The 13,418-nt window shown below is 51.0% G+C and overlaps 2 protein-coding genes across 10 annotated transcripts in view; one reads left to right on the forward strand and one right to left on the reverse strand.

Annotated features, from left to right (window-relative positions):
* The window catches only part of coq8a (coenzyme Q8A), a 37,288-nt gene extending 28,595 nt beyond the window's left edge, over window positions 1-8,693 (forward strand). For all 3 annotated transcript variants that reach the window (XM_033020712.1, XM_033020714.1, XM_033020713.1), the window contains exons 6-15: window positions 2,510-2,632; window positions 4,213-4,298; window positions 4,553-4,693; window positions 5,170-5,251; window positions 5,386-5,479; window positions 5,584-5,725; window positions 6,383-6,490; window positions 6,715-6,780; window positions 6,875-6,961; window positions 8,048-8,693. In XM_033020712.1, the coding sequence (XP_032876603.1) occupies window positions 2,510-2,632; window positions 4,213-4,298; window positions 4,553-4,693; window positions 5,170-5,251; window positions 5,386-5,479; window positions 5,584-5,725; window positions 6,383-6,490; window positions 6,715-6,780; window positions 6,875-6,961; window positions 8,048-8,347 (1,229 nt within the window). In that variant the 3' untranslated portion in view covers window positions 8,348-8,693. The remainder of the gene's footprint in view (window positions 1-2,509; window positions 2,633-4,212; window positions 4,299-4,552; window positions 4,694-5,169; window positions 5,252-5,385; window positions 5,480-5,583; window positions 5,726-6,382; window positions 6,491-6,714; window positions 6,781-6,874; window positions 6,962-8,047) is intronic.
* A 1,460-nt stretch (window positions 8,694-10,153) lies between these two features.
* Window positions 10,154-13,418, reverse strand: part of cdc42bpa (CDC42 binding protein kinase alpha) — a 301,642-nt gene continuing 298,377 nt past the window's right edge. For all 7 annotated transcript variants that reach the window (XM_033020707.1, XM_033020706.1, XM_033020708.1 and 4 more), the window contains one exon: window positions 10,154-12,463. In XM_033020707.1, the coding sequence (XP_032876598.1) occupies window positions 12,332-12,463 (132 nt within the window). In that variant the 3' untranslated portion in view covers window positions 10,154-12,331. The remainder of the gene's footprint in view (window positions 12,464-13,418) is intronic.

Below are 13,418 nucleotides of genomic sequence, written 5' to 3' on the forward strand. Positions count from 1 at the left end.
TGAAGCTCCTGTCCTCTAGGACGTTAGCTTGTCCTTTCTGTGATGCTTCGCGGCAGCTGTGGCAGCATCAGCCATCGTGTCTACAACAAGGGGACTTGACATTCCAGGCCATTAACAATCTTCAGCCAGCCCTCACCACCTGCCATCAAACCCCACCTTCCCTCTTGTTGACAGCATTCCCTCCCGACTCACAGTGCTTCCTTCACCAGCTCCCTGCTCCTCCCTGCCACTAAATCACAACCCGCCATTCCTTGCATATCCATGAACCTTTCTCAAAGTTTCTCAAATGCCGTTGCTGTATCTGTTCCACCGCCAGCATGTTCCAGGCACTCACCACTCTGTGTAAAATAAACCTTGCCCTGCACATCTCCTTTAAACTTTGTCCCTTTCACCTTGAAGCTGTGCCCTCTAGTCTTTGAAATTTCCATCCTGGCTGATTGTTTACCCTCTCAATGAAACAAGGGACATGGAATATAGAGCAGTACAGCACAGGAATAGGCCCTTCGGCCCGCAATGTCTGTGCCCAACATGATGCCAAAACCAATCTTGATCTGCCTCCATTCTCTGCACATCAATGTGCCTAACTAAAAGTTTCTTAAATGCCACTATTGTATTTATATGATATACAATGTATACACTTCTCTTCAAACCTAAGCATTCCAGAGAAAACAATCCAATTCTGTCCAAATGCTTCACCCTTGCACTCAATGCCCCCTGACTGGTGAAGGCAAGTATACCGTTTGCTATATGGGATGATAGTAGAACCTCTGGGATCAGCACGCAAAGTGTTGTCATGCTCTGCTGCTATTTAATACAAAAACACCCAGCCCTCACCCTCCACTTTCCCCCCCTCTCTGCATTGGATATTGGCCTTTACTCCCTGTGAGTGTTGTATGAAGTGAGGGTGGTGCTGGTTTGAAGTCGGTAGCTGCTCCTCGGGAAGTCGGCTCCTGATCATTTGGTTAAAATCCTGTAACTACCATTAAACCCTCTCCACCGAAATAGTCCCAGAACCTCACGCCTTCCACATGTAGCTCAGAATCGATTCTGATTCTTTCTGATCGCATCCAGTGCTAATTTAATCACGTAAACACCGCTGATGTTATGTTGTGACTTAAATGCATTGGCTGCCGTGATGAATTCCCCATCTCGAGGCAGTGATGAAGTCGCACAGCACAGTCGCCAATTTATCCATTCCCACCAAATTCCCCATCAAAGCTAATCCCATTTGGCCCATTTCCCTCTAAATCTTTCCTATCAATGTATCTGTCCTAAATGTCTTTCAAATGTTGTTATAGTACCTGCCTCAACTACCTCCTCTAACAGCTTGTTCCATATACCCACCCACCCACTGTGTGAAAATGTTGCCCCTCAGGTTCCTATTAAATCTTTCCACTTGCATCTAGTTGATTCCCCTACTTTGGGTAAAAGACTTCCCCCTCATGATTTTACACATCTCTATAAGATCTCCACTCATCCTCCTGCGCTCCAAGGAATAAAGTCCTAGCCTGCCCAACCTCTCCCTATAGCTCAGGCCCTCGAGTCTTGTGATTGTCTCAGGCTGACGGGGTTAATGCAGGGAATAAGGGCTGAGTTGAAAGGTCAGGCCCGGTCTTGTTGAATGGGAGAGCGGGTATGAGGGCTGACTGGCCTCCTGCCCCCATTTTGCTTCTCCCAAACCAGCCACACTGAACCTCCCTCTCAGCAGACAAGGACTGGGATGGATCTCGGGCCGTAAGGGAGAATGGGGATGCTTTATGGGACAGGAGGGGAGTGGGGTGGGCATGATTTAGCAGGTGGGAGCTGGTGGCGGAAACAACAAAACTGCTGGGATACCGGGCAAGTGGTTTAGAGTGTCCCTGATGTGTGAGGAGAACAGAGGAGGGGCTGGGAGGGAAGGTTCACGAAGGAGCTTCCCATCCAAATGAGAAGGCAGAATTTGAGGTCCCTCTAACCCTTCACCCCGACAGGTCAGTGGAGGGTCACAGTGCCTTTCACCAGGTCTGTGGGCAGTAGTTGTCTCGTTATTATTGTCTTGTGTACCTAGGTGCAGTGAAAAGCTTTGTTTTGCATGCTATCCAAATAGATCAGATAATACTAGACATAATTACAATCAAGTCACTCAAGTACAATGGGTACAGCAAAGGGGAAGATACAGAGTGCAGAATATAGTTCTCAGCATTGTAGTCCATTAGTTACAGAGACAAAGTCCAATGTCCACAATGGGGTTGAGGTGAATCGGACAGTACCCTAGCTTATGGAAGGACCGTCCAGAAGTCTGACAACAGAGGGGAAGAAGCTGTTCCTGAGTCTGGTGGTGCGCACTTTCAAGCTTCTGTACCTTCTGCTGGATGGGAGCAGGGAGAAGAGGGAATGACTGAGGTGGAGCAAGTTGTGTAACTCCTGCACCATACCTTGTGCTGCTCTGGGTGTTTGATGGGCTGTATGAGAGTGTTCAGCTGACTTGGACGTCCGAGGTCTGACAAGGTGTGTGCTTTGTTCCCCGCAGGTGGGAAATCCATGATGGACGGGAGTGCCTTCCTGTCAGAGGCGAACGCTGAGAGGATTGTGAACACCCTGTGCAAGGTGCGGGGAGCTGCCCTCAAACTGGGCCAGATGCTCAGCATCCAAGGTAAGAGATACCTCCCCTCATCGCATACCCCATCCCCATCCCACTCTGACTGGGGCCGAGCCACCTGTCAGTCCCAGCAAGGAGTCAGCATATGCTGGCCTACATCCCCCAGCCTCAACCACTGGGCCGAACCTTCAGCCCAGCATTGTCTACCACCACCCGTGGAAGGCAAACATGTGGAAAGAATTGTCCTCCACGTCTGCCTTACACTTTGCCCTTCTTAAAGCTATGCCCTCTAATCTTTGACATTTCCACCCTGGGGAAAAGGTTCTGGCTGTCTAAATATGTTTCTCATAATGTTAGAAGCTTCTATCAGGTCTTCCTCCGACGCTCCGACGCTCCAGCGAAAACAGTCTAAGTTTGCCCAATCTCTCCTTGCGGTTAATAACCCCAATGCAGAGTTTTTCTGCACACTCTCCTTCCTATAGTATCCTCCTGTAGTGCCATCTCCCACTATATCACAGCCTAGCGTCCGTGCCCAGTTCACCATGCCAGTCTGTGTTGAACCACGGATATGCAGCACTTGATCCAGAGGGCAGCGCTTAAAACTTACGGTGCAGTAATGTCCAGTGTGGTAAACAACCAATGTAAAACAGCAGGTTACACTCCAGTGAGCATGAACTTGACTGTGAAACAATCCGGGGATTGAGTGAAGGGAATGTGTGCATTGTGCAAGTGGAAATTCAAGCATGGTTTTAATTTACGACCTGCTCCAAATGTCATCATCTGTCATTCCTCTCCCAAATCACCCTGTTTATCTACACTTGAAGGACGTTAACCCACCGGGTTCCAGTTTGGAGTGAGCCCAGAGATTTATGGCATATGTACCGGGAACAATTCCACTCTTGCAGCAGCATAACGAGCCTGTAAACACTGTATAAAGCCCGATGTACACAATGGGGTAGAGGTGAATCGGACAATACCTTCACTCATGGAAGGACCGTTCAGAAGCCTTATAATAGCGGGGAAGAAGCTGTTCCTGAGCTTCTGTACCTTCTGCCAGATTAGAGCAGGGAGAACAGGGAATGACGGGTGGGACAAGTCATTGATTACATCAGCTGCTTTCTCGAGGCAGCGTGAAGTGTAGATGGATGCGATGGTGGGGAGTCTGGTCTGTGTGATGGACTGGGCTACATCCACAACTCTGCAATTTCTTGTGGTCTTGGGCAGAGCTGTTCCCAAACCAAGCTGTGAAGCAACATGACAGTCTGCTTTCTGCGGTGCCTCTGTAGATATTTGTGGGAGTCACTGGAGACTGGCTGAATTTCTTCAGTCTACTCGAGAAGTAGAGGTGTTGGTGTGGATTCTTGGCTGTTGCTTCAATATGGCAGTTGCCACTGCTGCTGTGTCTTTGCTCCTGCAGTGTGCTGAGCCTAACCCGGACACTGGATTGAGGAACCCGTTTGTCTTCTAAATGCTAACTTCCTCTTTAATAGTTGGGTAATTTCTGATCCAGTTTTGCTCTTCTGTAATGTGTGTATGTGCGGGTGGGCAGGCAGGGTGGGGAGAATGTGGTCATGGTATGAACCCATGGTATGTGTTGTGTGATGGTCCCTATTCTCTCTCACCCCACCCCCCAGACGACAGCTTCATTAACCCCCAGCTGCAGAAGATATTCGAGCGAGTTCGCCAGAGTGCCGACTTCATGCCCAGCCGGCAAATGATGGTGAGACTATCTCTCCCCCCCCCCCACTGTCCTAATCCTTGGCTTCTCCCCTCATCTGATCTGATCCCCTGATTTTCCCCGTCGCCCCTACCCCCTCAGGTCCCTAAAGGCCCCCTCCGGCTTCCCCCGTCTCTGGCTCTCCGGCTCCCCCCTCTCCCTCCGGCTCCGGCTCGCAGTCTCTGACGCCTCCCCCGTCTCTCCACCCCCCCTCCTTGTCCCCATTGCTGACCTGCCACCCTCCTGCTGGCCCACAGGGGGTGCTGCTGAGTGACCTGGGCCCAGACTGGAGGAAGCAGCTGCTGAGCTTCGAGGACCGGCCCTTTGCCGCCGCCTCCATCGGGCAGGTCCACCTCGGCGTGTTGACCGACGGGAGGCAGGTGGCCATGAAGATACAGGTAACCACCGCCATGGGGGGAGGGGGGAGAGAGAGACCCCTGCCGTGAAGATTGGGGGGTGGGAGAGAGAGAGAGAGATCTCCTGAAGGAGGGGGAGTGTGACACCCCTGAGCTGAGGAGGGGGTGCAGTGAGTGAACCCCAGTCCATGTCCGTGGGGTTCTGCACTGGACCATCCGTTTGGGGGGGGGGGGGGGGGGTGGTTTGTTTGTGGGTAAGGAATGTTGCCTCCTGGCATGGGGGTAGGGTGTGTCTGGGTCACCGTGTCAGATGTGGGGGGTGGAGGACAGGTTTGTGGAGGGTGAGCCGGGTGTCTGGCCTGAGCTGGTGATGGGGGGAGGGGGGGATGAGGGTGGGGGTAGTAAGCGCATGGTGCTGCTGGAGGTGGGGTGGGGGTGGGGGTGGTAAGGGCTTGGTGCCACCTGGGGGGGGGGGGGCAGGGTGAGTGTTGTTGACCCCTGCCCCCTTGTGCCTGCAGTATCCCGGAATAGCCCAGAGCATCTCCAGCGACGTGGACAACCTCATCTCGGTGCTCAGCATGAGCAACGCCCTGCCCGAGGGTGAGTGACCCCCCCCCCACCCCTCCACACTACCCCCGCCCCAACCCTCTAGTCTCTGACAGATCCCCTCCCTCCCTCCCTCCCCCCCCGGGGTTGGGACCCCCCCACTGACGGTGCTGCTGCTCCCGCTGCAGGGCTGTTCCCAGAGCACATGATCGAGGTGATGAGCCGGGAGCTGTCCCTGGAGTGTGACTACAAGAGGGAGGCTGCCTGCTACAAGCAGTTCAGGTGAGGGAGGAAAGGGTGAGGGGGAGGGCGGTTATCGGAGGGGAGTGGAGGGGGGTATGTGTTAGGTGACGTTGCCCTGGTGCTGACATGTCCCCACCCCGCAGGGAGCTGGTGAAGGACGACCCTTTCTTCGTGGTGCCGCCCGTCATCGATGAGCTCAGCAATCGGCAGGTCCTCACCACCGAGCTGGTGCCCGGCTTCCCCCTCGACAAGGCCGATGGTCTGAGCCAGGATATCCGCAACCAGGTGGGTGCAGCCCCTGCCCTCCTCTCTCATACCCCCCCCCCCCCCCCCCCTGCTCCTTCTCATCCCTCCCTCAATCTCCCTCCCTCATCCCCTTCCACCTCCCACTGTAGCGCGTGGGAGGGAGGTGCCGTTTGTCTGAAGCCCCAGTCCCACGCAGCTGCCTGGTTTGGAGAGCTTCATCAAAATGCTGTCTGGAGGAGAGGGAACTGGAACATGGAACTGTGCAGCACTGGAACAGGCTCTTCATCCCACAATGTTCGTGCTGAACACAACACCAAATTAAATTAATCTCTTCAAATGTTTTAAAGATGTGCAGGGCAGGTTTTTTTACATAGAGTGTGGTGGGGTCTGGGATGTGCTGCCAGGGGTGGTGGTGGAGGCAGATACAATCGTGGTGTTTAAGAAGCTCTTGGCTAGACATATGGAAATGCAGAGCATGGAGGGATATGGATCATGTGCAGGCAGATAAGACCTGGTCTTGCCAATGCGTGGCGACGCATTGTGGGCTGTTCCTGTGCTGTACTGCTCTGCTGGAGGTGAGGGGTGACAAGGAAGTGACGGGCCAAAGGAGACGGAGCGAGGGGATGGGGTGGGGGGGGAAAGGGAGGGCGGCAGGGGTGGAGTCGGTCTCTGATTGTTGTCCTCCCTCCCTCACAGATCGGTCAGAACATCCTGCGGCTATGCCTGCGGGAGTTGTTTGAGTTCCGCTTCATGCAGACTGACCCCAACTGGTCCAACTTCTTCTACAACCCCGACACCGGCAAGGTGAGGGGGGGGGGGGATAGGGTGAGTGGGATGGTTGTGTGGGGTATAGGGTGGATAAGGGTGGGGGTGATAATGGTTGGGGGGGGGGGGCGAGGGTAGGGTGGATAAGGATGGGGTAGGGTGGAGGTGGGAATGATTGAGGGTGGGGGTGGGTGAGGGGGCTCGGTGTTGAGGGGGTTCTGGGTTGCTCACTCTGACTTGGTGACCCCCCCCCCCCCCCCCAGGTGGCCTTGTTGGATTTTGGAGCAACGCGGTCGTTTGAAGAAGATTTCACCGACACCTACATCGAGGTGAGAACAGTTGTCTCCCCCCCTCTCCCCCCGCCTGCGTTTGTCGCCCCCGGTTCGTCCTATCATGGCGCTAACCCTGGTGTTGTTGACACAGATCGTGAAGGCGGCTGCCCAGGATGACAAGGACGCGGTGCTGAGCAATTCCATCAAACTCAAGTTCCTCACTGGTTTCGAGACCAAGGTGGGTGCATTACTGGGACCCCCCCTCCCCTTCCGCATGTCTCTTGAACCTCTCTCCGCTCCACCCCCACCTTGAATGTCTCCTAACCCCTCTCCCCCAGGTACAGAGTACAGAATATAGTTCTCAGCATTGTAGCGCACCAGTTCCAGAGACAAAGTCCAATGTCCACAATGGGTTAGAGTGAATCAGACTGTGCTCTAGCTTATGGAAGGGCCATTCAGAAGCAGGATAACAGGAGAAGATGCTGTTCCTGAGTCTGGTAGGGCAGCGCTTTCAAGCTTCAGCACTTTCTGTCTGACTTGAGCAGGGAGATGGAGGAATGACTGAGGTGGGAAAAGTCATTGATTAGGTTGCAATTATGTTATGTAGAAAGATAGAACATAGAACGGGACAGCATAGGAACAAGTCCTTCGACCCACAATCTCCATGCACAACATAATGCTGTAAAAATAATCTTCTCTGTCTGCATATGATCCATATCCCTCCATTACCACCATCGTAGCTGTCTTCACCACCACCCAGTTTGATTTAATTGATTGAAAGATACAGCATGGAACCAGGCCCTTCAAGTCTACATCAACCATCAATCACCTGTTCACATTAGTTTTGTGTTATCCCACTTTCTCATACACTCCCTACACACTAAGGACACTTTACGGAGGCCGATTAGATTAACTTACAAACCAGCGCGTCTTTGGGACATGGGAGAAAACTTACGAGATCACAGGGAGAACGTGCAGACTCCACACATACAGCACCTAAGGTCAGGATCAAACCAGTGTCTCTGGCACAGCTGGTGGAGCCATTTATCCCACACACCTTTAAACGTTGCTGCTTTCACATTAAGGCCATGCCCTGTAGATACAGTGCAGACCCAGCATGGACGTGATGGGCTGAAGGGCCTGTTCCCGTCCTTTACGACCTGTTGAGTGTTAGTGGGTGGAGGACTCGTTGCATAGTGTGGATGGGATGGTGTGGATGGGGGTGTGTAGAGGGGGGGGGGGTTGGATTCAGATTGAGACAAGGGGGGCTGCAGACGGTCCGTGTACAGGCGCACGTTTACGTTCAGACCCTTTCTCCCTGCAGGCGATGCAAAGAGCCCACGTGGATGCGGTGATGATCCTGGGCGAAGCCTTTGCATCGATGGAGCCCTTCAACTTCGGCAGCCAGGGCACAACCAAGAGGATCCATAGCCTGATCCCGGTGATGCTCCGACATCGGCTGGTGCCGCCGCCAGAGGAGACCTACTCCCTGCACCGCAAGATGGCCGGCTCATTCCTCATCTGCAGCAAGCTCGACGCCCGCATCTCCTGCAAGCTGCTGTTCGATGAGGCCTACCAGAGGTACTGGAGCAAGAAAAAACAGCCCGGGCACAGCACCCCCTGACTGCTGAGAGCCAGCTGAGAGTGCCCAGCCAGGCTGACAGACTAGCCCCAACTCTCCTACCTGTTGTTTTATACCAGAATATTCCTCATCTACTGTCCAAAGGGGCGGCGTGCGTGTTTGGGCACTGGGATTACACGAGCCACTCGTGTGTGTTTCTGCGAGACACGGATGAGGCGATGATTTGCCCCAAGTGGGGGCATCCGAGAGATTTTTACAGTTGATTGATTAGAGTAATTTGAGATTTGTACCGCCAGAGGATAATGAACTTTTGAATGACCGTAGATGTGATCATGGGCCGTTTTGTATACTGTCACCATTGATTCCATTAAAGAAATCAATGCTTGTGCACGGGTGTCTGGTTCTTGAAGACCAGGAGCACGTTATGGATGTTCAGCCCTAGTGTGTGTCGAATGAGATGCATGTCTTGCAAATCACCAGGGTAGCTTCCGCTCACCCTGCCCAAGAGATTCCCCCCAGCAATTTGGGTTGGGACCTTCAGACTGTTGGAAGAAAACTGGAAAAGAGAGATGGACGTGGGACAAAGTGGAATTCATTGCAACAGAAAGCTGTGGATATTTTAAAGGTGGTGATTGATAGGTTCTTGATTAGTGAGGGTGTCGGGGGTTATGGGGAGAAGGCAGGAGAATGGGGTTGAGAGGGAAAGATAGTTATGATCGAATGTCAGAGTAGACTTGATGGGCTGAATGGCCAAATTCTGCTCCTATCATTTGGGAACTTTGGAGTGTGGGAGGAAACCGGAACACCCGGAGAAAACCCACACCATCACGGGGAGAACGTACAAACTCCGTACAGACAGCACCCATAGTCAGGATCTACCTGGGTCTCTGGCGCTGTGAGGCAGCAACTCTACCACTGCACCACCGTGTTGTTGGAGTTGTAGAACAAGATATTGAGGTTTTACCAGTTAAAACTGGTCATCCGTTTTCTGATCTGTTGGTCGTAGTCTACATTGGGGAAACTCCGGTGCTTCCTTGTCCATTGTTAAGGAATTGTTAAGAAACAGATTTCCCTGCTATTGGAAGCAGCACATTAGTGTTTGTGTGTCCAGTGGGTACAATCTCTCCAGAATGCTTGCTAAAACTGGATAGCTGGGACCTCATCAGTTCAAGGGTAGTGCACTCTGCAGATTTCCCAGCCAACAGCATAAAGCAGGTTAGGCCACAAAGTACTGGGGTAACACAGAGGGTCAGGCAGCATCTCTGGAGAACGTGAATAGATGACATTTCACATTGGGATCCTTCTTCAGTCACACTTTTGATGGATGGCAGGAATACGTTGGAGCTCAGAGTGTAAGAGACTGAGGGCTGTCCTTATTGAGGTGTACATGATCATGAGGAACACCCACAGCTTTTACTCAGGGTGGAGGATTCTAAAACTAGAGGGCACAGGCTTAAGGTGCGAGAGAAGAGATTTTAAGAGGAACCTTAGAGGTAACTTTTTCACTCTGAGGGTAGTCCGTATCTGGAATGAACATCCAGAGGAAGTTATAGAAGCAGATACAATTGTGATTTTTGAAAGGCTTATATGGATTGGAAGAGTTTAGACAGACATGGGCCAAATGGAACTAGCCCAATATGCCAGCTTGTTCATCATGGACAAGTTAGGCCAGAGGGCCTGCCCTCTGTTCTGGTGCATGGAACCACAGTTACTCTGAGACAGAGGTCTTTCCACTCACATCAAACCCAAAACATCCCCATCCAACAAGGAAACAGAATTGTGGATGTCTGCCTCTCAGTCCAACACTCTGCTTGCACTCTGGGGAAAGGAATGAAAAATACAGAAACATTTACGTTTGTAACAGTTCCCTGTTTTATTGAAATACATCAAAGTCTTGGTTAATATTTAGTGTGTGTCACCAACATAAAATAATGGTGGCTGGTCTCTTAATAGTCCGACTGCTCACCTTAAATATTCTTGTGCAAAAGAATCTGCAATCTGCAGTTTCTCTCACAAATTAACCCCTACAAACATTTTAAGGGGAAAGAAAGAAGTGATGGAGCCAAGCAATTAATTTACTGAAGTCAGCCTTGAACCTGAACAAGAAAATTAAAAAAAACTGATTACATCTATGACATGCAAAACTGTACAATAATCTTACAAAAGGGGAACCCTAAAAGCTCTTGAAAATAAATGATATGAAACCGCTGTGGACAATGGCAGCTTAATGCCCACTGAACACAATACTGTGAATGGATTCTCTTTCTCTGCACTTTGCAGCCCCTCTCCGTCCTGGCAATGTGTCTTAACACTGAGGATCGAGATGCTCCCCCCACCCATCTCATCCATCTCTCTGCCAGAAACAAATGCAAAGGACAATGGCAGCTGCTGTGAGTGGGAGGGAGCAGACCTTTCTCTTGCATTTTCAAATCGGATATCAAACCTGTTAAGAGATAATTTAGCAAAAATCAAACGTGCCCTTTATTGTATTCAGCTGATTTGGAGCCTGATTACTGGGCTGGGCCAGAGGGAAAGTGAGGTTGGGAGGTTGTGGACAGAGGGAACGTGGAGGCCAGGAATAGGGATCAGAGTGGTGTCCCATGTGGGTGGGGAAGGGGTGAGAGATGAGAGAGGGCACTCAGGCTCAGAAAGGGGTGAGAGGGCTGTTGGGGTTTGATAGGATCAGGAGTGGTAAGGATGAGGGACAGGTTGGAGATGGGAAGAGGATAGACAAAGTGAGCTGGCTGGTATCCCTGGTTATTCTATTCCAAATGAGTGGTCCCAGCACCATTGAACAATTCCCACCAGGTCTAAACCTAAAGGCATCCTCTCACGTCCTGGAGGCACTTACTGTGCCTTCCTCTGTGGACCAGACATCAATGTATGGAAAGCGGTGAGGTTGACAGGGAGAGGACCTGAAGACATGGGAATGCAGGAACATTCTACTGGCCAAAGTAGGCTAACCAATGTGCTGTGCCCGCTGGGATTTGTCAAGTGTAATAAGAGGGAATGTTTGGGAAGGGATGGAGGGAGATAATGCCCTCTGTGGCCTGCCTCCCTGTCAGTAGTGTATGACGTTTGCTCCGCTCTGCTCTGGTTTATGGGTGCCTGATCAAATACTGCGAATGGCTGCAAAATGGGGGCTGTGCTTATTCAAAATTGATGGACAAATCTCCCTTGGACTGACTGCAAGCGATGGAGGCTTGTAACATAAATCACACATTTGCTATCTATGGATTGGACTTTATTTACTAAAGTACATTTGCTCTCGGGACCTTTTGTAACAGCTTCCAAGCTGCCGATTTCATGTGATTTTCAGCTTTACCTTGGATCACTACAATCAGGAACTTTATATAAGCATCTACCAGCAGTCCGCGACACCACACACTGTAACCTTTCCTTCTGCCCCTGTTTCAACAAGTAAAACTATACACAACTTTATATATATATACTTTATATATATTCTATATCACAAAAGATTTTTTGTGTGTTTTTCTTTTAGTAAAATAAGGTTTGGTGATTTGTTTGCAGATGTACACACATCATTATTGCAAAATAACATCAAAAGACTGAGCACACTAGTACAAAGAAAAGCCCACCGACACTCTATCTGGGACAGACTGAAGTCTGAGCCTGCAACCCCCCCCCCCCCCCACCCCCCCTTCCCAAACCTCCCACCCCTGTTTATTCACTGAGGACCTATGTGGCTAGTGAGGCTGTAATGAGAAACAACATCTTAAACATCAGTTACACAACCTAACCGTGGTCCATTTTCGTAAGAAACAAGCTACAGCCACAACGAGTAGCAAGAGGAACTGTGAGAGGAGAGAACTCACTCATCTTCTGGAGAGAGGGAAGCAGGGTAAAAGCTCCCACATGGTGTGTGTGTGCGCACGTGTCCCAGCTCCACAATGCCTTTCGTTCCATTCACCAGGTCTGCAGTCTTCACCCAGAGAGAGGAGTCAGGATGGGTGCAGCGAGATAAGAGCAAGGGATGGATGGAAGCTGTGTCCGGAGTCGGCGGTCTCATGTTTCCCAGCTGATGTGTTCTGTGTTTTCCACCAGCAGGGCCTGTGGTTTGTGGGGTGAAATGGGGCTAGGTGGGCTGCTCAGGTTGGAGCTGTTGGATGCGGTGGAGTGTCTGGGCGAATCCGAGTCCTGGAAAACAACGAGGCATAGCTGCATTAAACCAGCTGGGCTTCTCTGATCACATCCAAGGTTCTCTCCACACAAGCTGCCTGATCTGTTGAGTGTTTATTTCATTTCAAGCATCAACCTATTTGTGTCTCCCCACCTCCAGTCTTGGTTGCGGCCTCCACCTTCAGTCATCTGCCAAGCAACCCCTCTTCTGCATCCACCTGTCACTTGCCAGCTCTCGCTCCAATTCTTCCCCTCACCTCTCTCTACCAGCTATTTCCCATCTACTCCATCAGTCTGATGAAGGGTCCCCCAACCAGAATCGTCACCTATCCATGTTCTCCAGAGATGCTGCCTGATCCACTGACCTACACCAGCACCAGTATTTTTTGCAACCCATCAGCTGCAGTTCCTTTCGCAGTTATCGTTTCACATAATAAAGCTGCAATATGGCTTGTGTAGGAATGAACTGCAGATGCTGGTTTAAACTGAAGCTGGACACACAATGCTGGTGTAACTCAGCAGGGCAGGCAGCATCTCTGGAGAGGAATGGATGATGTTTCGGGCCGAGAACCTTCTTCAGACTGGCTTCCTGACTCTTACACTCAATGCCCTGACTGATGAAGCCAAGCATACTGTGCCTCCTTTACCACTTGTATTTCCACTTTTTCAGGGAGCTATGGACCTGGACTCCAAGATCCCTCTGTCCTGCCAGTCCCTGTATATTTTCCCCTTACTTTCAACTTACAAAATTGCCACACCTTACACTTGCCCAGAATAAACTCCATCTGTTTTTTCTCCACTTATACGTGTAATTGATCTACATCCCGCTGTATACCTTGACTGCCTTCCTCAATGTTCGCAACCCCACCAATGTTGGTGTTGTCTGCAAACTCACTGACCATCTACATGTTTCCCCAAGACCTGGTAGAATCATCCTTCTGATTGTGTGATTATTGTGGAGATGAATGGCATG

This window comes from Amblyraja radiata, chromosome 5 (assembly GCF_010909765.2).
Source record: "Amblyraja radiata isolate CabotCenter1 chromosome 5, sAmbRad1.1.pri, whole genome shotgun sequence".
Taxonomy (NCBI): domain Eukaryota; kingdom Metazoa; phylum Chordata; class Chondrichthyes; order Rajiformes; family Rajidae; genus Amblyraja; species Amblyraja radiata.